The sequence below is a fragment of the Papilio polytes genome, unplaced genomic scaffold, assembly GCF_000836215.1.
Source record: "Papilio polytes unplaced genomic scaffold, Ppol_1.0 DF823934.1, whole genome shotgun sequence".
Taxonomy (NCBI): Eukaryota; Metazoa; Arthropoda; class Insecta; order Lepidoptera; family Papilionidae; genus Papilio; species Papilio polytes.
In genome coordinates, this window is record NW_013525270.1 from 386,904 (window position 1) to 410,850 (window position 23,947).

At 36.9% G+C, this 23,947-nt stretch overlaps 1 protein-coding gene across 1 annotated transcript in view; it reads right to left on the reverse strand.

Annotated features, from left to right (window-relative positions):
- LOC106101954 (Down syndrome cell adhesion molecule-like protein Dscam2) overlaps positions 1 to 23,947 on the reverse strand; it is a 65,222-nt gene that overhangs the window by 32,154 nt on the left and 9,121 nt on the right. The window contains 18 exon segments of the mRNA XM_013281345.1: positions 4 to 74; positions 384 to 640; positions 889 to 992; positions 1,583 to 1,766; positions 2,033 to 2,181; positions 3,617 to 3,737; positions 3,874 to 3,997; positions 4,082 to 4,171; positions 4,591 to 4,718; positions 5,099 to 5,127; positions 5,270 to 5,393; positions 6,594 to 6,717; positions 7,438 to 7,561; positions 7,780 to 7,903; positions 8,757 to 8,906; positions 13,115 to 13,276; positions 14,843 to 14,981; positions 15,296 to 15,480. Coding sequence (XP_013136799.1) covers positions 4 to 74; positions 384 to 640; positions 889 to 992; positions 1,583 to 1,766; positions 2,033 to 2,181; positions 3,617 to 3,737; positions 3,874 to 3,997; positions 4,082 to 4,171; positions 4,591 to 4,718; positions 5,099 to 5,127; positions 5,270 to 5,393; positions 6,594 to 6,717; positions 7,438 to 7,561; positions 7,780 to 7,903; positions 8,757 to 8,906; positions 13,115 to 13,276; positions 14,843 to 14,981; positions 15,296 to 15,480 — 2,389 coding nt within the window.

Genomic DNA, 23,947 nt, shown 5'->3' on the forward strand with positions numbered 1-23,947 from the left:
GGCCGCTTCTTCATGGGCCGCACGTACGGCAGGCCGTACACGTTGACGCGGGCCGCGTGAGAAGCGCTGCCGACCTGCAAGTTGGTAAAAACGAATAAATTAATTTTATACCGTCTAAACCGGAAAAGGATAAAACTTCTGAGTCATAGAATATGTGACAGTTGCACTTTGATCTGAAATTGTTGGTTATTGTGCAGAATAGATGAATATAGTATACGGTTTTTTAATTATAAAAAAGGAGGATAAGAGCAGCGGATTGCCTAACTGATTCAATTGCTATGTCAAGGGTCACAGACGCGTTGTTAGAAAAGGAAAGTACGCTCTTATCTAGGAAGCCCCTAAGAAGTAACTGTTTGGGAATACCGCTGTGAACAGTCGCTAACCTTGCTGGAGGCGATACAGGAGTACAAGCCGCCGTCGTTGGTGTGCACAGAGGAGATGTTGAGGTGAGACTCGACGTTGCCATCGGCGGTAACGAACTGTCCGATCTGCAGCCGCTCGCCGCTGCTGAGCTTGTCGCCGTCCAGCAGCCAGGCGATGTCGGGGGTGGGGTTGCCGGACGCTACGCACTTCAGTCGCAGGGGAGGTCCAGAGCGCAGGGTTTGTTCGCCGAAGCTGTGACGGATTTGGGGTGGCTCGACTGTAAGTAATACAAAACATGTTAAACACCATATAATAAAATTTGATTTTTAAATACTAACATTAAATACGTCACTGTATCAGATCTTTGTAGCAATATGAAATCCTATCAAGAGTTACAAATATTATTTCTATCCCAAAGGAATACCACGTAACAAGCAAATAGTTACTTATTTTTTGTGCAATGATACACACCACACCCAAGAGGTAGTAAATAAATACTAATTTAAAAAACTTGTTTGATCTTACATCGTCCTCCAAGTTTGAGTTCAGCGCTGGCGCCGGCGCTCTCCTGGTCGTTCCTGATGAAGCACTGGTACATGCCCTTGTCCTCTTTCTTTACGGACTCAATCCTGGAAACATAATAAAATGTCACAATGTATCTTAGTGGTTGGCGGTAAGAGGAAGTGGCAGTTATGTTAACACAAACAACTTATGCGTATTATTTGTATGCAAAAATATTATTAAAGTATTAAATAAAAAAAGTTATTAGCAATGAAGTACCGTAACAAAGTGGTATTGACTAAATAATATAAAAACATCTATACAAATTTATACACAGATCCATTGCGTAGTGTGCAAAATAAAGCAGCAACTACACATTAATTAAGGAAACATTTTTAAAATATCAGGATGGAGAGAACTCTAATGAACGACTCGCGCCGGGTCCTCCAAATCCATTAATTACGTCCTTTGCCAACTCCAACAAGGTTGTTAGCCTCTAGGATTTATTCAGATAGTTGATAATCTCTTGGATAAAAAAAAAGTTTATAACCTTTAAAATGAAGACCGAAATGAGGTTATGCCGCATTTGTTTTAAGTTGACGTCAATAAAGTCTATGGACTTCTGTTTCTGGATTACTTACTTGTAAAATAGCAGTAAATTGCAGCAGGAATTTGTATGTATTTGATATCAAAAGCATATACCAGGTAAAATATGTACCTTAGGATAGCGTCATGATGGTTCATGTCCTTGCCGTCTTTAAGCCATGTAACAGTCTTGATGGGGTTTCCTTCGTAGCGGCAAGTAAAGACAGCGGGTCTGCCGAAATCAACAGTTTGAGTGGCGGGTTCCACAGTCGACTTTAGAGGTGCGGTCACAGTCAGAACCGTTTCAACTGATTCGCCTGAAATGTAGAGAAAATATAATGAAGCGTCACTTAATTCTTTCTATTTCTTCGCAGTAATTATTCAATGCAGACTTTTGCCATTATTTAAAAAAAAAAGGCTAGTGAGATTGTAAACTGAAGTTAGTTTGACGACGATACAAACAAATAAGTTTACACCGTGATTATTTTTTAATTTCATACTTATGTAAAATGTTAAATTGGTAATTCAAAAGCTGAAATTAATAAGGGCGTAGTATTTGCCCATAAATACCAATAAAACTTACCACCAACAGAGTTATTGACAACGCACAAATATTTCCCGGAATCCTCGACTTTAGCCTCTTTAATGATGAGAGTTCCAGAAACCTGCTTCACTCTGTCGTTCAGCACAACTGGCTGCTTCCTTGTCGTGCCGTCGATGAATTTGTACCATCTGTAACAATACAGAAAGAGTTCAGCTTGTGTCACGTGTTACTTAGTTTGTACAATAAAAATTCCCATATTGCTTAATCTCAATTTGTATGAAATAATTACAACGAAAAGAATAGTTGACTAGGTGTAACTAAGAATCAAGTTTTAGTGCCTGAATCAAAGCATGTTTGATATAACTAAGTTTAAGGTAGCAATACGTGTTCAAAATATTTATTAGAAAACACAAAATACAAAACCCGTCTGTCATTAGTTCTAAAAAGCAGGATTAGCCAAAAAATTGTTTAGTAAAAAGACAATTTAAAATTTTGGGTTTGATTGAACGCCCTAACACCAATATCGAAGAAACCAACCCATAAAGTGAAGAAAATTAAAAAAGCCACACGGCAGAACTTTAGATGATGAGTAGAATTAATAAAAGTAATTCGACAATGAGAAAAGCCACCGCAACGAACGAAATGTACGGTAGCTGGCCTGGACCGGATGAGTTAACGCAATGTGTAGCCATGACTCGCGAGAAGCACAAAGTAAAGATTAAAGCGTCTGAATGAAAGCAAGAACACCCTGACACTTACCAGGAGGTGTCTGTCCGCTCAATCGTTACTTTGGCTGGGAACCGTTATAAGGGTTGCGGCCGGCCGCGGTACATCACGCCTCATGGCACGCGGAGCCGCCGCCAGGCTGCAATAACAAGTGCGTTGTTCAATCAATACATCGGATGGCACGCGAGCCGAGCGCGTGACGATGAGCGCGCGAGACCAGCGGCCGGCCGGTGCACCACCTCCTACCTCGTTAAGGGAGCAGGGAACGCTTGCACCTCACAGAGGAGCGCGAGGCTTTCCTCGCCTCGTCCTACATGACGGTTAAGCCCGTCGCCCGTCACTTTCGGTCCGGTCCTACCCGTCGGCTCTGCAAGATAAATCGACAGTCACCTTACAATACGCCGCACTCACCTAAACACGGGCGCGGGGAACGCGGCGATCTGACACGTCAAATACGCTATCTCGCGGTGCGACACGAAGAGTACCTCCCAACCTTCAAAGTGCTTAGTTGAATCTTTTCGAGGTGCTATTTTATTGGTAGGTTCTGCAAGTACAGAGACGACTTAATAAATGTCTAACGAAAACCTCACCGAACCTTAACGGACCTTAAAATAAGATACCCAGGCAAACAATTCTAAGTATGACACTTAGTAGACATTTAGGAAACATAATTTTGGAAATCAACCGAATCTAAACGACCTATAGAAATTGCATATTAATTACTAACTTACCTAAACACGGGAGCTGGGTAGCCAGCGACTTCACAAGTCAGAAAAACGGACTCGCTTTGAGAAGCTAAAAAGATTTCTCCTCCTTCGAATTTCCTGGTTTTGTCGCTTCGTGGTGCAATTTTATTAGTCGGTTCTGTAATATATGGACTTATTTCAATTAACGCACCTCGAAACTGGAACGGGATATCCTTGAGCAGGACACAAGAGAGCTAACGAAGATAACTGTGCATAGTGCACGGCGGCTTTTGGCGTCGACGTAACACTTGGCACCGCACTTGCGATAGGCTCTGAAGAAATTTATCAACTCGTGAATATATAACAAAACAAATTCAATCAACAACTACCTTTATTGTAAATCAGGAAGGCGGTTTGAACTTAAGAAGAAATAACATTTACGTAATTAGATGATAAATCTTAACTTGCCTGAATATGGGAACAGGAAACGCTTGCGCTTGACACAACAATCCGAAACTTTGATTGACTGTTCGAACGAAACTTGTACTACGAGCGTCCGTAGAAAAAGTAGGGGCTTTAGATCCCACCGGTTCTGCAGTAGAAAGTTTTGTTTAGTGTTATAGAATTTAAAAGAAGACTTGCCTGAAAATCGGCGCAGGATAACTTTGGGCCTGACATAGAAGACCGAACCCTTGTCCGATACGTTTTCTAAATATGCTCCCCATAGACTCAGACGAGAACGTAGGGGACTTGGCACCGACCGGTTCTACAAAATATTAGCGGGCTCAGTAACCAAAACAAAATAAATTACAACTTGCCTGAAAATCGGGACGGGGAAACCTTGAGCTTGACACAGTAAAGCAAAGCTTTGACTTTCGTGCCTCTTAATGGAAGAAAGCGCAGACTCGGTTGAAAAAGAGGGAGCCTTTGATCCGACCGGCTCTGTAGAAAACAATTAAAGGGAATCAGAAATGAAATCGAAAGAAAAATCTTGCATAGAAATCGAAATATAAACCCAAACTAAAGACTCAAACATGACAACAACCTAAAAACCCTATTATATTCTTTATATTTCCTAATATTGACAACCACCATAATTTTATTCCGCGATATTTTTAATGCAAGCGTATCTTATTTACATTGAGTTATATTGCAATTATAACGCAAACCGCTTTAGTAACGAACTTGCCTGAATATTGGAATAGGGAACGCTTGAGCTTGGCACATCATTGAGAAACTTTGATCCTTATGCCTCGTTACCGCCGACAATGTAAAGTCAGTAGTAAATGTAGGCGGCTTGGATCCCACAGGTTCTGTGCAGGAAAAATCACGTACACACTATAATGTTTTACATTCCAACTTACCTAAATATTGGGACAGGGAAAGCTTGAGATTGACATAGCAATGCGAAATTTTGTCCAGATTCTCTAACGAAAATACTGCCCTTAGAGTCTGAGGAAAACGTCGGAGCTTTCGCACCGATAGGCTCTAAAAGAGAAAAAACGGAACATTACATTTCCAAACCCACCTGAACATTGGATGCGGATACCCTTGTGCCTGACAAAGCATCGAACCACTGGAATTTGCTTCTATATCGTAATTGTAAGATGACGCAGTCGTCGGAAAAGATGGGGCTCTAGCAGTTACGGGTTCTGAATTAAAAATTAATAATAGTAAGTTAAGCGACACTCACTTGAACATGGGGGACGGATGAGCTTGCGCCTGACACAAAAGAACGATCGCCTGCCCGTCGACTTTCGTAAGCGTAGTGCTTTTAAATTCCATAGAAAACGACGGCGCCTTCGAACCGATGGGTTCTGCGACAATGATACGCGACTGGTTGAAGTTTCGTTAAAAATCTTACCTGAATATGGGAACGGGATACGCTTGAGCCTGGCACAAGAGTGCAAAATCCTGACCGGTCTTACGAGTTATTCCAGAGAATTGTACATCGTTAGAGAATGTAGGCGATTTAGAGCCAACGGGTTCTATAAATAAAAATAGGTATATTTATTCACCTGAATATTGGGACGGGGAAGCCTTGAGCCGGACAAAGGATATTTAAATCTTGCCCTGCGGTCCTTACGTACCAAGAGAATTTGTTATCAGTAGAGAAAGCGGGCGATTTTGTTCCGATCGGTTCTAAAATATAGATTATATAGAATTGAGAACGTTATAAATATTTTAATACCTGTATATTGGAATAGGATATCCCTGAGCCCGACACAGTAACGCTAAACTTTGTCCTACGTGCCTTATAAACCAAGCTAACTTGTCATCGGTCGAGAAAGCAGGTGATTTTGACCCGATGGGCTCTGGAAAATTTATCGTTTAATTGTAAACAAGTGGATATTAATGTGCTTACCTAAACACCGGAACGGGAAAAGCTTGCGCCGGACATAAAAGAGCGAAATCCTGACTATTATGTATTTCAAACCACGCAAGTTTTGATCCGCTTGAAAAAGAAGGACTTTTGGAGCCAATCGGTTCTAAAAATACAAAGTATCGTTACCTACTATTGTAATATTCCTCTTATATTTTGTTACATAGAGTATTACGACGCTAACCCTATCGCACCCTATCGAAGCTTTTAGGTTAACTAACTGTTCCAGTAAAATATTAATACTGCTTTACATCAATTTGTTTTATTACAATAAACTCACCTAAATACTGGAACTGGGAAGGCTTGAGCCAAACAAAGCAAAGTAACGCTGGAGTCCGATGCGAATTCCACGAATTCTATGATTTTGGTGGGAACTTTCGGTGGGGCGCTATTTATTGGCTCTAGAAGGAAATGGTGACATTGATCACTATCTATTAATAATATTTACCTTGATAGAGGAACTGGGAAGGCTTGTGCCGGGCACAGCAATGTTACGCTAGCGTTCACATGAGTATCGAAACCTCTAACGTTATCCATAGTAGGAAACTTCGGAGGTACTCTTCCTACGGGCTCTAGATAAACATTTTACGATTGTAAAGCGTTATAAGACAGACACAGTTATGGAATAACTATTACCTGAATATTGGAACAGGGAAGGCTTGCGCCATACATAGCAATGTTGTTGTATTGTTCAATGAAACTTCCGATATATCGATCATTTTACTGGCTACTTTTGGAGCAGCGGTGCCCATAGGTTCTAAAGAAACAGAAATGAGCGATTTAAATAATTAGGTTGTCAATATACCTGAAGGCCGGGGCGGGGTAAGCTTGCGCGGGGCACAATAGCGTGACATTATCGTCTTCCTTTGTATCGAAGGCTCGACTTTTGTCGCTAGTCGTAAATTTTGGCGAGACTCGACCCACGGGCTCTAAGAATAAATCTTTTTTAGAAATAACTACTAACACGAACAAAGCATTACCTGAACAATGGAACCGGGAAGGCCTGAGCGGGGCATAATAACGTCAAACTGTTGTTTAAGAGAGCGCTGAAACTTCTCGAACTATCCATCGAAGGGAATTTTGGCGAAACTCTGCCCACCGGCTCTAAAGAAATAACATCAATATGTATAATGCTAAATACCTGAACAATGGAGTAGGGAACGCTTGTGCCGGACAAAGCAATGTCACATAGGTATTAGATGAAAATGTAAAGCTGCGGCCGGTTTCCATCGACGGGAATTTCGGCGACACCTTTCCCATTGGTTCTGTTTATCGAAAGAAAAATAGAAAACGTTCCTATACTGAGACTTTACAAATACATATTCCAATAAGTGTTATAAGTTCGTTGAAACGTTTAACAATGTAACTGAAGCGCATTTACTTATGTTGACAATCTTACCTAAACATTGGGGCAGGAAAGGCTTGCGCGAGACATAACAGAGAGAGACTTTGATTGCTTTCAAAATTAAAGAGTCGACTTTTTTCTAAGCTTGAAAATTTTGGAGATACTTTTCCCATAGGTTCTGGAGCAAATGAAAACATCTCTGTTATTTTACCCTTTGAATACCGGACTTTCTACTCTAATTTCTTTAGAAATATCAATGGTAAAATAGGCTTTACGGAAACTTAGAAGACCATCAACTTAGTACCTGAAAAGCGGAACCGGGAACGCCTGGGCGGGGCATTGTAAAGCGAATGACTCGGTATCCTTGACTCCAATCATCGTTCCCATCACAACGGATGAAAATTTGGGCGGTACGCGTCCAACGGGTTCTATAGAAGCAATCAAATACTAATTTTGATTTACGTGTAAATTTACCTGAACAGTGGGGTTGGGAACGCTTGGGCGGGACACTGCAATGCATACGAATCGTCTTTTGTAACCTCGAACATGGTCCCGGTTAAGACGGTCGCAAACTTGGGGGGGACGCGGCCGACGGGCTCTAGAAATCGGTTTCAATAAATTGGGATACATGGTAAATGAAAGTTACCTGAACATGGGGACGGGAAAGGCCTGCGCGGGGCAGAGTAACGTGAAGGACATGCCCAGCGTCGTCGTGAACGTGATGCTCACTTGTGTAGTGGACAGTTTTGGTGGCACGCGCCCTATCGGCTCTGAGGAATACGCAAAACGAATTTAGCTTAAAAATTCGCCTTACCGGTACATGGGGGCGGGGTATGCCTGTGCGGGGCACTGCACGGCGACGCTAGAGGACTCTCTAAACAGGAAGCCGCTGGTGATCTGCGAGCTACTGGGGAACTTAGGGGGCACGCGGCCCACCGGCTCTGCGCATGTTGGGAGAAGGCGGCTTTACGAGAGTCCAAAACAAACTTAAAGACACACATTTTCAACTCCCTGTAAGTACTTGTTACGCGGTAATAATATTTTTGAAAATTAATTCAATAATTTAGCGTTTTTAGGCTCTGCAGGATACCCTATCCCAACATTCAGGCAAGTTTATGTTCTAAAGTAAAAACAAATTGCATGTGTTTTTTAATTTATTTCTATTGAATTTATAAAAAATAATCTATTTTTCTATACCTGTATTTAACAAATAAAAATTGACTGCAACTTAATGTATTTTGATACAGTATCACAAGAATAATAGATTATTTTGTTTTTTATAAACATTTAAGTATTTTAAAATGGTAAAACATTTTCAGTGTATTGTATCAAAAATACTTTAATTTTACACCGAGACTGAAAATATTTTTCACATTTTAATGAAATTTTAAGAAATCTTTCAGTAAAAACTAGAAATTACAGCTTTTAATTTAATTTCAAAAAGAAAAAGAGAAAGAGTTTAATAAAGGTTTTTTAATACATATTTTCACTGAAAGATATCAAAAAGCACGCCATGAATTCACTACAGAGAACGTTTGCTAGTATACAGTAAAATGAAAAACTAATATAAATTAACGTAATGAATTAATGGCGCGAAAGCAACAAGTAAAAATAAAAACTCACCTGTGATAACTAATCGTCCTTTAGTAGCGGATAAACGAGTTTCTCCAGTTAGTCTATGTTTAGTGCGGCATTGATATGATTTGTAACCATCCTCGGGTCCAACATCACGGATATGTAATTCACCAGATGGGAGTACTAGATATTTTCCCTCTGTGCAAAAAGAAAAAAACAATTATAGACACAGTTTGCAAGACAAAAACTCAAATTAATTCATTTCAATTTTTATATTCTTTTAAAGGCAAAGCAACATAAGGTTGCTATTTACTTATAAATTGAATTACATGCATTAATCTAAGGAAGGAGGAAATAGGAGATAGGTAGGCCGTTAGGCCCATGGAACGACAGGAACCCAAATTAGGAACACATCCCTAGAAGCAAACAGTTTGGAATCATGGTAGTGGCTTAAAGCCATTTTAAGAAGACGTCTTAGCTAGTTCCAACTCATACCATCGAAATTTTCATCAGATTCAAGTTTAATTTCTAACTCCTCATCGCCTTCGCTGATAATCCAGGAGATGACATTAACATATTCAGACACGAAACTGGGGATGTGGCATTTCAAGATGGCAGCATTCCCTCTCAACACATATTCCTCCATTAGATTAACAGCGTACGCTTGAGAAACCACTGAAACAATGGAACCTAATATCAGCAGACCTAATATGGCCTTCAAGACATAGCCCTACTTATATTAAGACACCTACAAAAATTTCAATAGCTGATTTAGATAAATTACAACAAGGATACGTGATAGGAACCAACAGGATAACGTTAAAATGTTCCCGAAAACAAAATACCTAGATTATCAGAATCGTTTATTTTGATTTCTTGTTCATTCTCATCTTCCGATATTATCCATGAGCTGACTGATACGTACTCGGCGACAAAACTTGGGATTTGGCATTTTAAAATGGCTGCATTGCCGCGCAAAACGTATTCCTCCCAGAATTTAACATCATAAGCTTGTGAGACGACTGGAAAAGTCATTAAAGATGTGCTGTTATTAAGCGATATGGTAAGATCGTTAATAATTGTTGCAATTTACAATTTACTAACTAATTAAACTAACAGCGATCCCTAAAAAGAGGATATAGAAAGGATTGAACAGGAATAAAAAGATAGCGACCTAAGCTTCAATACCTAAGTTTAATTGAGAAGCTAATTGAATATCCAACTCTTCAACATCTTCGGATATTATCCACGAAGTGACTGTTACGTATTCACTGACAAAGCTTGGTATGTGGCATTTTAAAATAGCAGCGTTACCACGTAAAACATTTTCTTCCCAAAGATTGACAGTGTACGCTTGAGAAACAGCTACAAAATAACGGACCAAATTCATATTAATAAAGCGCATAGATATAGAAATACATTTGGTGAGGACTAGGAGGTTGAGAGTTTTAATGGCAATAATCGAAGGTACCTAAATTCGAATACTCTGTTACTTTTATTTCAAGTTCATCAACGTCTCCTTCAGAAATAATCCAAGAAGATACGGTAACATATTCCGCGACAAAACTAGGTATGTGACATTTAACAATAGCAGAGTTTCCCCGCAGAACGTTTTCTTCCATTAAATTCACAGTGTAAGCTTGAGATACAACTGTAAAAATGGAACATTAAAAATTTTAATTTTGTTACATGTTTTTGCTTACAGGAAAGAGGATTATATTGGGATTTTGTTTGGCAACAATAAACTTAAAATACCCGATTCATTGGATTCAGCTTTAATTTCCAATTCATCTGTATCACCCTCAGAAATAATCCAAGAAGAGACGCTTACATATTCAGTAACAAAGGTTGAAATGTGACATTTTAAAACAGCAGCATTTCCACGTAAAACACTTTCCTCCATTAAATTTACTGTATACGCTTGTGTAACAACTGCAAGGTAAACGTAGATATTTGTATTTATCAGGAAAGTAAAACGGAAGTCAAGGATGAGGGAGGTAAGATAAGTTTTATTTTAAAAGTACCCTCTTCATTATCACTAATTTTAATTTCTTTCTCATCGTCATCTTCGGATATAATCCAAGAAGCTACTGATACATATTCTGTTACGAAACTTGGTATGAGACACTTAAAGATCGCAGAATTTCCTCGCAATACATTTTCTTCCACCAAATTTACTGTATAAGCCTGAGACACAACTGCAAAGTTGAAAAAACTATGTAACACTATTGCCAGGATGTGCTTAAAAGATATTAATGGGAGGGGATAAGCTGGAGAAAATAAACTTATATCGGCAATTAAGTTTACCGTAGTTTTCGTTACTCAAAAATTCTCCCCCTTCCGAATCATGCCAAGATATTATGTGAACATGATCAGATACAAACGAAGGGATATGGCACTTGAACACGGCAGCATTGCCGCGTATAACGTAGATATCATAAACTTGAGATTCGTAGAATTGATTGACAGCTGAAATATTACATACTAATTTATAACAATATATAAATAGGTCTCAGGGATTTTGTGGAGAGCGGATAGGAACAATTGAGGTCGCGCGGGCGCTGACTATTACCGTAATTGCCCTCGGAGCTACTCAACGAAAAAACGGGGAGGGATTCATCGTCCGTTACCCACTCAACGACCTGGACGTAGTCCGCAACGAACGATGGTATGGTACATTTGACAATGGCAGAGTTACCCCGCAATACATCTTCGTCAATAACCCGAGGTTCATAATTTTGATGCACAACTGTAAATCAACACAACTGTAAAACTCTATGAAGACATAGCAGAGAGAGGCAGATTGAACTGGATAGGATGATAGGTAGTATGTTTTTTTGTATCTATGATTAGTACTACCAGAATCATAATTTGGATTTTCTTCGGCGAGAACAGTTTCATTATCCATGATCCAAGCCACGACATGAACGAAGTCAGCTACAAACGATGGCACGATGCATTTAAGGATAGCGGTGTTGCCTCGCAAAACGAATTCGTCATTTACCCTACCCTCGTATGTTTGCAGCACAGCTGTTATGAGAAAACAAATGTGATTGGATAGAGGAAGTGGAAGGCTGATCTACGTGAGGTTTTACCCTCGCTGTGTCCAGGATAATATGTGCCTCCATCGCTATCTGTCCACATTTCAACGTAAACGAAATCCGAAACAAAACTGGGCACTTCGCATTTCATGACGGCCGCATTACCACGGATAACATATTCGTTGTCGGCTTCGGCCTCATAAGACTGCGACACAACTATCAAAAGAAGTTTACCGTTAGTATCTACAACACTAACGTGTTTCGGGTGAAGGATAAATGGATGAAAAGGGTGTTCTTGGTACATAATGTGGAAATGTACCATCCATTATGTTAGTGTGATTCATCGTCAATATCAGCCCGTCGTCCATAATCCAAGCTTCCACCTGCACGAAGTCGCTAACAAAAGATGGAATCTTGCATCGAACAATGGCAGCGTTTCCTCTAATCACGTACTCGTTTTCGGCTTCGGTCACGTAATACTGTGACACAACTGAGGAATATCAATTAGTTGTTTGATTGGATATGATAGGTGGAGGTGTAAGGACGATATCAATTTAGGACGTTTGCATTTTCATTGTTTAATGAAGACATTGTTACCGAGGTCTTCAGAATAGGTAATGACAGTTCCTTCTTCATCAATCCACGACTCCACCTTGACAAAGTCCGCAACGAAAGAAGGGATCGAACATTTTAGGACGGCAGCATTTCCGCGTATCACGTATTCGGTTAAGATCTCAGCCTCGTAAAATTGATTTACAACTGGAAAAAGATGTCAGGACTTTTTCTTAAAGTTATAGAGGAGATATGGATTATACTGGACATAGGAAATAAGATATCTGTTAGAGAACACGGCCCACCGGTATCATTTGTTAGTAAATATTCATCTCCATCGGAGGCAACCCAGGCTTCTACCTTGACAAAATCGGAGACAAAGGAAGGGATATTGCACTTGAGCACGGCTGTATTTCCTCGGATAACATATTCTGAGACTACTTCGGCTTCGTAATATTGGGTTACAACTGAAAGAGGTATGATTACATTTCAGATCGGATAAGGATGTTTTATTAAGAGAAGGAGTTTGGACTTATTATCACGTCATACTGTAGGTACCATTGCCTTCATCGTTCTCAGTGGGTGTGAATGCGTTGCCGGATTCATCGTGCCACGAGACAACGCTCACAAAGTCCGCCACAAACGACGGTATCGAACACTTGAGTATGGCTGAATTACCGCGAATCACGTATTCATTGTTAACCTCTGATTCATATTGTTGTTGGACCACTGTGAAAATGTTATTTCTATTCTATTACGTGGATTTTTCGGAGAAGGATGTTTGGAATGTCTTTATTATTTGTGAGGAGTAACCGTAATTTTCTCCAGGATAAAAGTCCTCGTTTTCATCGGTGTGCCAAGAGAGAACGTCGATGAAATCTGCTACGAAGGATGGGACCTGGCACTTGAGTATGATGCTGTTACCCATAATGACATACTCCTTGTTGACGTCAGTGTCATATTGCTGGGCAACAACTGTATTATTGAACCATTTAGTAAGATACTGCTTGTTGTGAATGATGAATGATATTCGCTAAGAAATTACGGTCTCTTCGTTTTACGAGTTTAAATACCTTTATAAATATGTTAAAGACATTGAAGACATTTTATCGTTAACCTATAATTATTACTATGAAATTACGCTCCTAAAATAAATACACAAGAATAACAATAAAACAAATTGACAAATAAAAGATACAACAGTTACAATTTTATCAAAATCTTTGGGTTTCAGGTTTAAGCTTTATTTATAAGCAATTTTCCTTCTTTCAATTTTTTCCATTCTACAGTTTTTAATATTACTACACTATAATAAAAGTTGGCGATTGTAAGAGATCGCAGTAAGTAATCATTTCACGTCAAATGAACCGTTTGCTGTCTTATCATTTTTCTTCGCTTTTAATTATAACAAAACAATCATAAATACAAGACTACAAATAACTTAAGTATCAAGAAAATGTAACATTGACAAACCAACAAAGTATTTCCTATCACATTTAGTCTAAAATTATTATAGTTTGTGAATATAAACAAGACTATCATACTATAATATTATAAATGCGAAAGTTTAAATGGATGGATGGATGGATGGAAGTTTGTTAGAGTTTGTAGCCTAAACGGCTGAACGGATTTTGATGAAATTTGGCATAGATGTAGAGAATAGTCTGGAAGAACACATAGGCTACTTGCATTTGTTTTTTTTAATTCCGCGCGGACGGAGTCGCAGTGAAAGCTAGTTATACTATAAGTATGAAAGGTAACGTCCGTACAGTTGCAGCTGTGCTTGATTGACTAATATTCAATTGACCTCGAGGTGCATCGGGTCGTGTAGGGCGACGCGGCAACGCCCTCCAAGCACAATTAACTTACATAGGACATGCTGCATACGTAGTTAAAATTATGACGCGTATTAAATAATTTAAGGATGTTAACTAACAATTAAGATAATTAGATGTACAAGGAATTGCTCTAATGAACACTTTACTATTACACCATAACTGAGAAATATTGTGTTGTATTTTGAATATTTCTAAATAAAGAACGAAACCGACTTTTAATATTTGAAACAATGGCCTTCTCATAGAGTAAAGTATATTAAAAGCACTTTAAATTTGCATAAAAGTTCTTGTATCGTTAATGGTTCGTTAGTTTTGGCAACTAATATCAGTTGAACACGTGGTGTCGTGTCACTGGTTCAACGGAAGTGACGCTTCTTAACTACCACTTAGCTTCAAATAACAACCGAATCTGAGGCCGCGGGCCGAGTGTGACTAACGTGTCAGTTAGATAACGAAATGCTCAGACACGCTCTCCATATGTCTACACAAGGACCTCACAATAAGGGCAAGCATTTGGCGTCTTTCCAGCATTGCAATTCAGTATTAGCGACATCTTAGAGATTTGAAGTTCCGACTAACAATTTAATTCTTAATTTAACGTTACGGTAAGAATCGTTGTAATTATAATAAAATGTTGGTTTGTCAATGAAATTAAACTATATTTACTAACATTTACGATAGGAAAGAACAAAGAGTAACTTACCGGCTCGCACGTTAACATCACGGGAATGAATGGTACCAACGGGGTTCCTGGCCAAACAAGCATACACCTGAGCATGTACCTCTTGACGGTAGTCCTCTGCACGGAAAGGTGGGAACACGAGGTTTCCATTCGGCAACACCTGTGAAGTTAATTACAATCTTATAACTCTCTCTCGATTACTCTTGATATAACCGCAGTTATCGCCCCTTAACTGTATAATGTAGGTTACATCATCATTCTTCTGTCTGTACATTATCATAATGTTAAAGAAATCATTGGAATTGGGTTGAATTCTACGCACGTATACGAAATTGTTACTTCAGGATACATAATACTGACAACTGAGGCTGATTTAAGACACACACAAGATTTCTAGAACTAGTCGAAGAGACTACCATAACCGTTAAAACTATAAGAGTGCTTTAAATAAAGATTAATAAAAAAATGTGTAACCTGTCGTAATCCGGGTACATCTCCTACAGCGGTACCATCAGCTCGTACCCAGATGACGTCGGGAGTGGGGGATCCTCGTGCAGCACATTCCACTACGGCGCCGGTCGTGTTGCTAAAGTCCACTCGGTTCGGGGGTTCCTTCATGAATATCGGGCCGATCGTTTCATCCTCGCAGTGCACTGCTCCTAAAATACAAATACACCGGTTATTTATAAAGACAATATGGTTAATTTTTGGATTCTTCGGTTTAACTGAATCTTTGATTTTGTTCTGTTTACTTTAAAAAAAATATGCAAATACCCGACAGTCAAAATCAAACTGTCTATGGAACGACAGTCAGATAACGTTCTTTATTTTCTTTAACATAATATAATTAGTGTAAAAACATTCAAGAGTAACAGGAGTGAAAACATGTTGGTAAGATAATACGCAGGCTCGGCCGCCGGTCTAGGCGCCAACTTCTATTTAGACTTGGATCAGTTTTCACCGCGACGCGCATCGTAATCATGCAATGCATTGTAACATGCAACGTATATCGAACTAAACTAACACAAACTTGAATTGTTGTAATTAAAACATTGTTAAGAAATGATTCCTTTATTAATGGCAACTATAGCGAATATAGTATATTGCGTTTTATTTTTTTTTTAGATAATTCAAGCAGATGTGGGGAAAGAATGTATATCGAATCGGATCATAGAAACAAAGAATTACGTGAAGTTGTAACGTTTTAAATATGCAATTTTTCAATTTATGCAGCTGCAAACGTCATGGTTGACCTCTAGAATATATTTACCATTTATAGAAGGTGATTGACTCAATTTACCTAGAGCCAAGACCTACAAATGGTATGATAAGCATTATGTGTTAGAACATCGATAAATTGTGCTATATTTTACTAACACAGGGTTAAAAGAGTACAAAGTAACAACAAAGACTATACAAAATCCAAATAGAAATATTATAAGAAGAAGCTATAAATTTTGGCATGATTTGTTTGTTAATTTCTGTCAAAGTAAAACGGAAACACCTAATTGAAAATTGAATCTAAGATCTTGCATTTTTAGAAGAAAATATTGTAGTAGAGATGCAAATAAAGTAATAGACTTCAAAAGTTAAGCATGGTGCGAGGCTAAGAAGGCGAGCCGTATGCAGGCTGCATCAGTTAGGTTGTCGACCCAGTTTCTAATGACGCTCCGAATAGCTGCATCAGCGAATGTACGATTTTTTTGTTACATTCTACAAAAACGTTTACAAAATTACAATGGATGAAAATCTTATTAAAATAGTTTTACAATAGAATAAAATAGTATCAAAGTATTTCACACGTAATACATTTTTGTAAGAATGTAAATGTTCACACAAAAAGGCACACAAATTTAAGACTTATCCATACTCTAGTCAAGAACAGATTAGTGTTAGAGACGATCGACTAAGACTTATAACTGTGCTGTCGACTTTAAAGTCTTGTTAAAGGAACATAACTTGGGTATTCAAATAACCTTGTAATCAACAGCTTTTAGGTTATTTTCTATTGTAATTGAGTTAAATTTCTAGTCATAATAATACTGTTTATAAAAATTATGATTAACTAGCACAATACAAAAACAAAATCTATATAAATAACTATATTAAGTAAGAAAAAACTTGCATATGGTATATATTAATGAAGTCTGAGCTTTTGCCCTTGAACAACTTGATTGCTCAATACCGCGTTGCGACTGCTTTTTATAGTACTCGTTTTCACATTATACGTTGTTTGTGGTTGTTATAACTTAACAAGCATATCGTCTACATTTTAACAAGCACATTAAAATATACATCTATTTAATTGGAATTTACTTGAATTCATATATTATTTTAAAGTAAAAGGGAAAAGTAACAAAGCGCGCGTAAAAGAACCAGACAGCATACTTGTAAACAACAATATAAAACAACTAGCTGTTGCTCGCGACTTTGCGTGTGAAATTAGAAAATATAGTCTGTGATACTCTAAGATAAATTAGTTTTCTATTGTCGAAGGAATTTTTTGAACCTGCCCAGTTATTTTGAGAATCAAATATGATACATACAAAAATACAAATCTTTCTTTATATTAGTAAATATTAGTTATTATTATTAGTAGTAATTATTAGTATAGATTTACATCGTGTTTTAATGGTGGAACAAGCACACAAACATGACTATATTCCAGTGTATCCTCCTACAAATTGTAAGTAAGTCCAGCTAAGGTTTACATTGATATTACCATTACCATTACGTTCCTCACGTATGATTAATACGGTCGACAAAAACAAGAGCACGTGTGTATCAATACGATGCGATCCATTGACGAATGACACGTAATTGATCGCGTCATTGTCAGCATTTTGACGCGTTATACACACTGCAGGTGTGATTCCTGTTCTTGTTCTTGTGAGATGCTATTATTACTTTATAAAATTACTAACTTTTGCCCGCCTCAGTCCGCGTTGAAAAAAAAAACCAGTAGCCATGTGTTTTTCTAGAATATCCTATACATTTATACCAAATTTCATCGAGGTCCGTTCAGCCGTTTAGGCTACAAACTCCAAGAAAGATCTATTCATCCAAACTTTCGTATTTATGATATTAGTAAGATTTAAGAGAATAAGACTAACTGCCGCACACAGAACTATTTCATTGACCCTCAGTGTTTATTGATAGTAATTGATCTGTGTTAAAATTCTCACATAGCGACCGATAAAATACCGAGTACTAAATTAATATTTTTATTGATATATTGAATATTGAACTTCGCTGTAATTCACACGTTCAAGTTTAACTGTAATTTACTAATACACCGAAATTTTATAAAAATTACGCTTTTAGAACAAACATGAATTGGTAATAGCTTTGCTATCTTTGGACATCCGCTGCAATAGTTTTCTAGTTGTTTATTTAGGCGTTTAATGTTTAGACATTTGTCGCCATACTTCAATGAGACCGGAACATTATTACATTCGTCGAACACCAAAAATAACCTTTTATAACTCGAAAGGGAAGGACACGCCTTAATTCCTTTAAGTACCTACGTTTGAAAGTTAAAAAAAAAACAGATGTATCATGTGATACAATTCCCTTTGTATCCGTAATATATTCAATGATTAATAAATATGTTAGAACATATTAATAAATAAAAATGAGCTAACAAAGAACATAACGCGACCACAACAGGTAATTAGCCTATCAATTGTTATTATCATTTAATACTATTAACTTGTAAATAAGGGTTTATAAACTGTAACAATGTACTCGTACAAGAAGTAATTCTCACACCAATTTTGCAAAAGATGAAAATCCGATTGTTAAAGTCCAAAAAATACCAACGCTTAAATCTTATATCAACTTGGGTCTCCTTAGTTTCCAAAAAAACTATCAAACCAATAAATTTCAAAGCAGTATTAGATTCAACTTTAAAATTAAGCATTAATAAAATTCGTGTTGTTGTTCCTAGCTTCATTAGTTGCGTGTCTCAAAGTAAACTGAGATCATTCAAATGACTCATCCCAATTATTTTATACACTTACAAAGACTGGAAGTACTGCGGTGAGGTATTTATAGTTTGTACGTTTTACATTGGCTTTCGTCAAGCGAGCAATCCTTGAACTTAATGAAAACATAAGTAGTCAGTAGTAACTCGAATAATTCATTAATGTGAAAGGCACAATAAGCTCAGGTATAAAAGTGGCTTTTATTCGAATTACTGGTCTCGAGGACGACCACAAAAACTAGCAACAAAGGGAAGAAAAAACGAGCATTGGTTTGCTCAGGTTTGCCAGATGGTCTGTGTTCGCGACGGACAGTCTATGCATTTAACGATTGCAAAATAGAGTATAGAATCCATGTTCATATTTTACTAATTCCATTTTGATTTTTTCTACCATGAAAACTTAATTTCCGTACTATTTATAGACAAACATTTTATGTAGCCTCTATAAAATAATTGTTTCTGTATCATACATGTTGGTGGAATTTCTTTAGACATTATCAAATAATGTAGCATGGTTGATATAAAAGATATAAATATAGCGACGTCACATCTCTCCCTTACTTGGTACAATGTCCGTAATTTTCTTAACCGAGTGTTGGGGGCCTGAGTTGCGTGCGAGGCGACAGATGTGAACGGCGGGATGGGATTGGCCGGCATAGCAGATGCGCTCCACATCTTACGGCGCGGAGGGCCGCATCGGAAATGATTTATTATAGAACTTGCAATGATTTGATCTTGCTCCCACCGACAAGGCAACTTCGATCTTGTTCTCAATTATGTTATAGCGCCCCTAGAGCATTTTTCTAAAAACTGTCATTTAGTTCTTATTGAAAATTGAACAAAGTGCAAATAACAATTATTTAGAATTCTCTATCATAAGCTAAAAAATATAAAAACAATAAAAAAAAAAGAGTATGTAAGAAATTTTAAACCGTGGGGATCCCATTGTTTATCATGTTGTGCTTGTAAACCTCATTTGCATTATGTAGGCGACGACCTTGTCAACAAGTTATTACACATTGGTGCAATCGCAATATTTTTAAACTATTCTTTAAACTTACGGTGTTAACTTGTTGAAACTTTATTTTCCATTTATGGAGTGTCACTTATTACATAATCCATATTAATATTAATTAAACATTTGGACACAACTTCTTCTATAATGTTGTATTGTCATCACCCGATTTCGTAGAATTGAACCCTATTTTTAATTTAATTACTTCAATTCCAACCAATAATGCTTTAAGTTGCTCAAAATCTACTTCATATGTGGGATCACGTTGACTGTCTTTTTTTGAAGTTATGTCCAACATGTTAACAAGTTTAATTCCAAAATAAACAAGAATGAGACAAGCTATTTGCTTTAGCTCGTGTAAAAATTAACACTTCCGTTAAAAGGGGTTATAAATAGTCGGACTAAAATGACTGTTTCATTAGCAAACGCTAACTCTGCTGTTAGCGTTCTTAATTTGAATTCGATGCAAATATAGCTGTAAGTATACTTTGAGTGTGTAATTTTTGTAATTATTTTAATAAGAGCTGTTACCCGCGACTTCGTCCGCGTGGTATTAGAAAACATGTGAACTATATAAATAAAATAAATAAAAACCGGACACCTCGGAGATAAAGCTTATCCCATGTATACTCCAGACTTTGTTTTACATCTGTGCCAAATTTCAATAAGATATGTTGAACCGTTGCAGAATGATCGAGTAAACATTAAAAAACTAAATTAATGAATCCCACGGGAACCGTAACTCATCTCGGGATAAAAAGTGCCTAAGTGTTCTTCCAGACTATGCTCTAAACCTGTGCCAAATTTCATGGAGATCCGTTCAGCCGTTTAGGATACAAACGCTAACAAACATCCATCCATCCATCTAAACTTTCGCATTTATAATATTAGTAAGATTATAAGATTAAAAACTGTCATTTTCATCAGACTTTGATTACGAGTCGATATTTTTATTTATTTACATAATACAAATTGCCGTAAAGAAAAGATATATGCAAATGTTTACAAGGATTTCAAATTTTTGCATGTTGTGGGTTCATTGCCCCAATTGCAGTATTTTTAAAGTTTTTAGTACGAAGTCATTTTATGCAAAATTTTATTACACGCTCACATCGATAGTAATAAAAACAGTAACGGGATGTTTTGTCAACACATATGAGAAGACAGATGATTTAAAATTAATGATGATTGTGTTGAAATTTCTGAATTAAAAAAAACTCCAAAATTTCGTGTGTCTCAACTTCAGTGTTATTTTCAAGGTTATGTATTAATAATAATTTTCTAAAACCAAAATTTAGAGTAACTAAGCAACGTGGTAGGTCTAAATTCGACTCTAATCTGAAGATTGTGTGGAAATAAGTAAGGGTCGCTAAGTCACGTTGTAATTTATTTTAGCTTTATTAATTTTTTCAGCTACATTGACTAATATAACCTTTGACTTGGCCTTTTATTTAATAATATTTTTAACGTCCCTTTCAACATCTTAAGATAAAAGCCTGAATAATTACGCACCATCATACATTATAGATACGAAGATGTTTTTATTTGAATTGTAAGTGTGAACAGGTAACTGCTAAAAGCTCCAGTACAGCTACCCTTGTGGATAATCTCTACAGTTAAACGATGCAAAGTATAGTTAGTTAGAATCGACAAATATTAAATTACCGTTAACTAATGGTAGTCCCAAAAACTTTATTGTTCGTTCTCAAACTGTCAGGTTAGGTTGACAATAGGACTACGCCTAATAAATATTTACCAAGAGTGGCACAGAGTAAGGAATGCGTGGCCCGTGTTGTAATCTTTGTTGTTCAAATCCATTGTGGCGCGCGGCCTGGATTATGTAAGCATCCAACGGATAGCTTATCATTCAGTGTTGCCAGGTGCAAATCTTTTATAAATATTTACCAAACATAACATTTTAAGAATTTTATCTTAATTATTCAGGTCAACGCAACCATAATGTACAACAATGTAATCAATGTCTATACTAATTTATAAACAGGAAATATTTGTATTTTTGGATTTTGTATGTATTGAAATATCTCAAAAACTACTGAGCCGATTTTAAAAATTCCTACACCATTAAAAGGTACGTTATCAGTGAGTAACATAGTCTACACTTTTTTCTTATTTTTTAATCCACGCGAACGAAGTCGCGAGCAACAGCTAGTTGGTTTATAAATATAACATCAGCTGCACATGTTAAGCATTCGATTTTTTGTCTAGTTTCTTTATAGTGAGCGGCGAACTTTAAATCAAGGTCAAGGCTGATCTTACTGATCAAGCTATCTACTAAATGCTGTCAATGCATATTTCACATTTATGAATAATCAACAATAGATGTTTTTACCGACTTTAGCTATCCTATGTGACCTCGTTTTATTGTGTGTTTAGTGCTAGAGACTGTAATTAGTGGAATTAAAGATTCCTAACGGTTAAAGTAGATTAATGCAATATTCAGACTTTAAGAACAGACGTGACTGTTACACAGACATAAAGGAAGTTAGATAGTAATAGATGTAGTAGTCGGAAATCGCAAACACCGGACGCATCGCTCCTAATTAATAAACCATCGGACGAAAAATCAATGCGCAATGTGAACAGGGTGCATGCGATGTGAATTTAAAACTCAAACGGTACATTGTGTATCACGAAATATGAAGAATGTAAACTAAATTTTACTGAGAAAAATACTAATGGCCGGTTTCCCAGCTACGTTTAACTATTCGTTAATGTTTTTGGTTCGATAATTTCATGAAATGTGTCCGAACTATGTAACTTGAGGTTTACTCCGTTGTTAGGTTAACCTAAAACTATTGAATCACTAGTTGTAAAATAAAATCTAGAAACCCAGCATAAAACGTACTTTTATCACACTTTAAAATTGCATATTTACTTCTTTAATAATAAAATCAATGGGTTCTCATTATTACGATTTGAAATTATTTTTTATACTTCGCCCATATCCACTAAAAATTTTACAGTAACTCAAAAGAGTAATGCATAGAAATAACTACAATTTTATTACGTTTCCTGCTATTGGCTTCTAAAAAAGTATTTAGTGGTTGATATTCTGAGTGCTGTATTCCTCAGTCATCGATCTATCATTAGAGTGGTGTGATGAATGAAATTTAGAGACCGTAGAAACATTATAGGTCATTCACCCTAAGTTCCATACACGGCTACCAAGTTTTATCTTTTATCTACGCTCTTACATCGTTCAAAAATTTGAATGAAAAGATTTTTAACGTGTGCATTAACAATATTAGCATAGCTAATATTATGTTAACAGAATATTGTCTGAAAACGTAATAAATAATTTTAGAACTCCGACTTCAAGTGGAATAAATAGATAAAGGAATATTTTTTGACCGTTAATCTAGGTTAGGATTTTAAAATTATTTATTCTTATTTCAGAAAAATAAAAATAAATACCACAATATTTTTAAAGGCTGTTAGATTCATCAGTTATTTTTACCGTAAAAGTAAATGTTATAGCGTTGCTAATTATGGTTGAGCACCTGTCAGTTAAAACTTCTCGCGGAGAGACTTGAGTCTGCGACTGTAGCTGTATGCTAATGCGACCGATAACTTCACCACCTGCTCCGAATTATGCATTAATATACGTGTTGTTTCTTAATCTGTCTCTTAATAGTTTATTTTTATAACTGTATCATGTTTTATTGCTTAAACTGTCATGCTCAGAATTGGTAAATGATCACTAAACTACAGTGTAGATAGAATAACCACACTAAGGGATAGATTAAGAAGGTATTACACTATTCTAAGTGCAGCGGTAAGGAACATAGCAAGTCCAAATCTAAGGATTCACTTTTAGGGGTAAAATGTTTAGACGAAAAAAGTTAGTCTTCTGTAGTAGGAAACCAGTTACACGGTTATTTATTAATGTAATTATTATTACTTCCATATTCGTTAATAAATGCCGAGGCAAAGACCTCATCGGCCGCGGATTCCCTTATTATCGCATTTCCTATTGTTTAAAAGTCTGAGAACGCATCCATAACTCTCCTTATTAGGATATTTCCTTATTATTGATGCGTTCACAACGCAATAATAGTTGATAATATTGAGGCGTGACGGTCAAATAACGAAAAAAAATCCATTG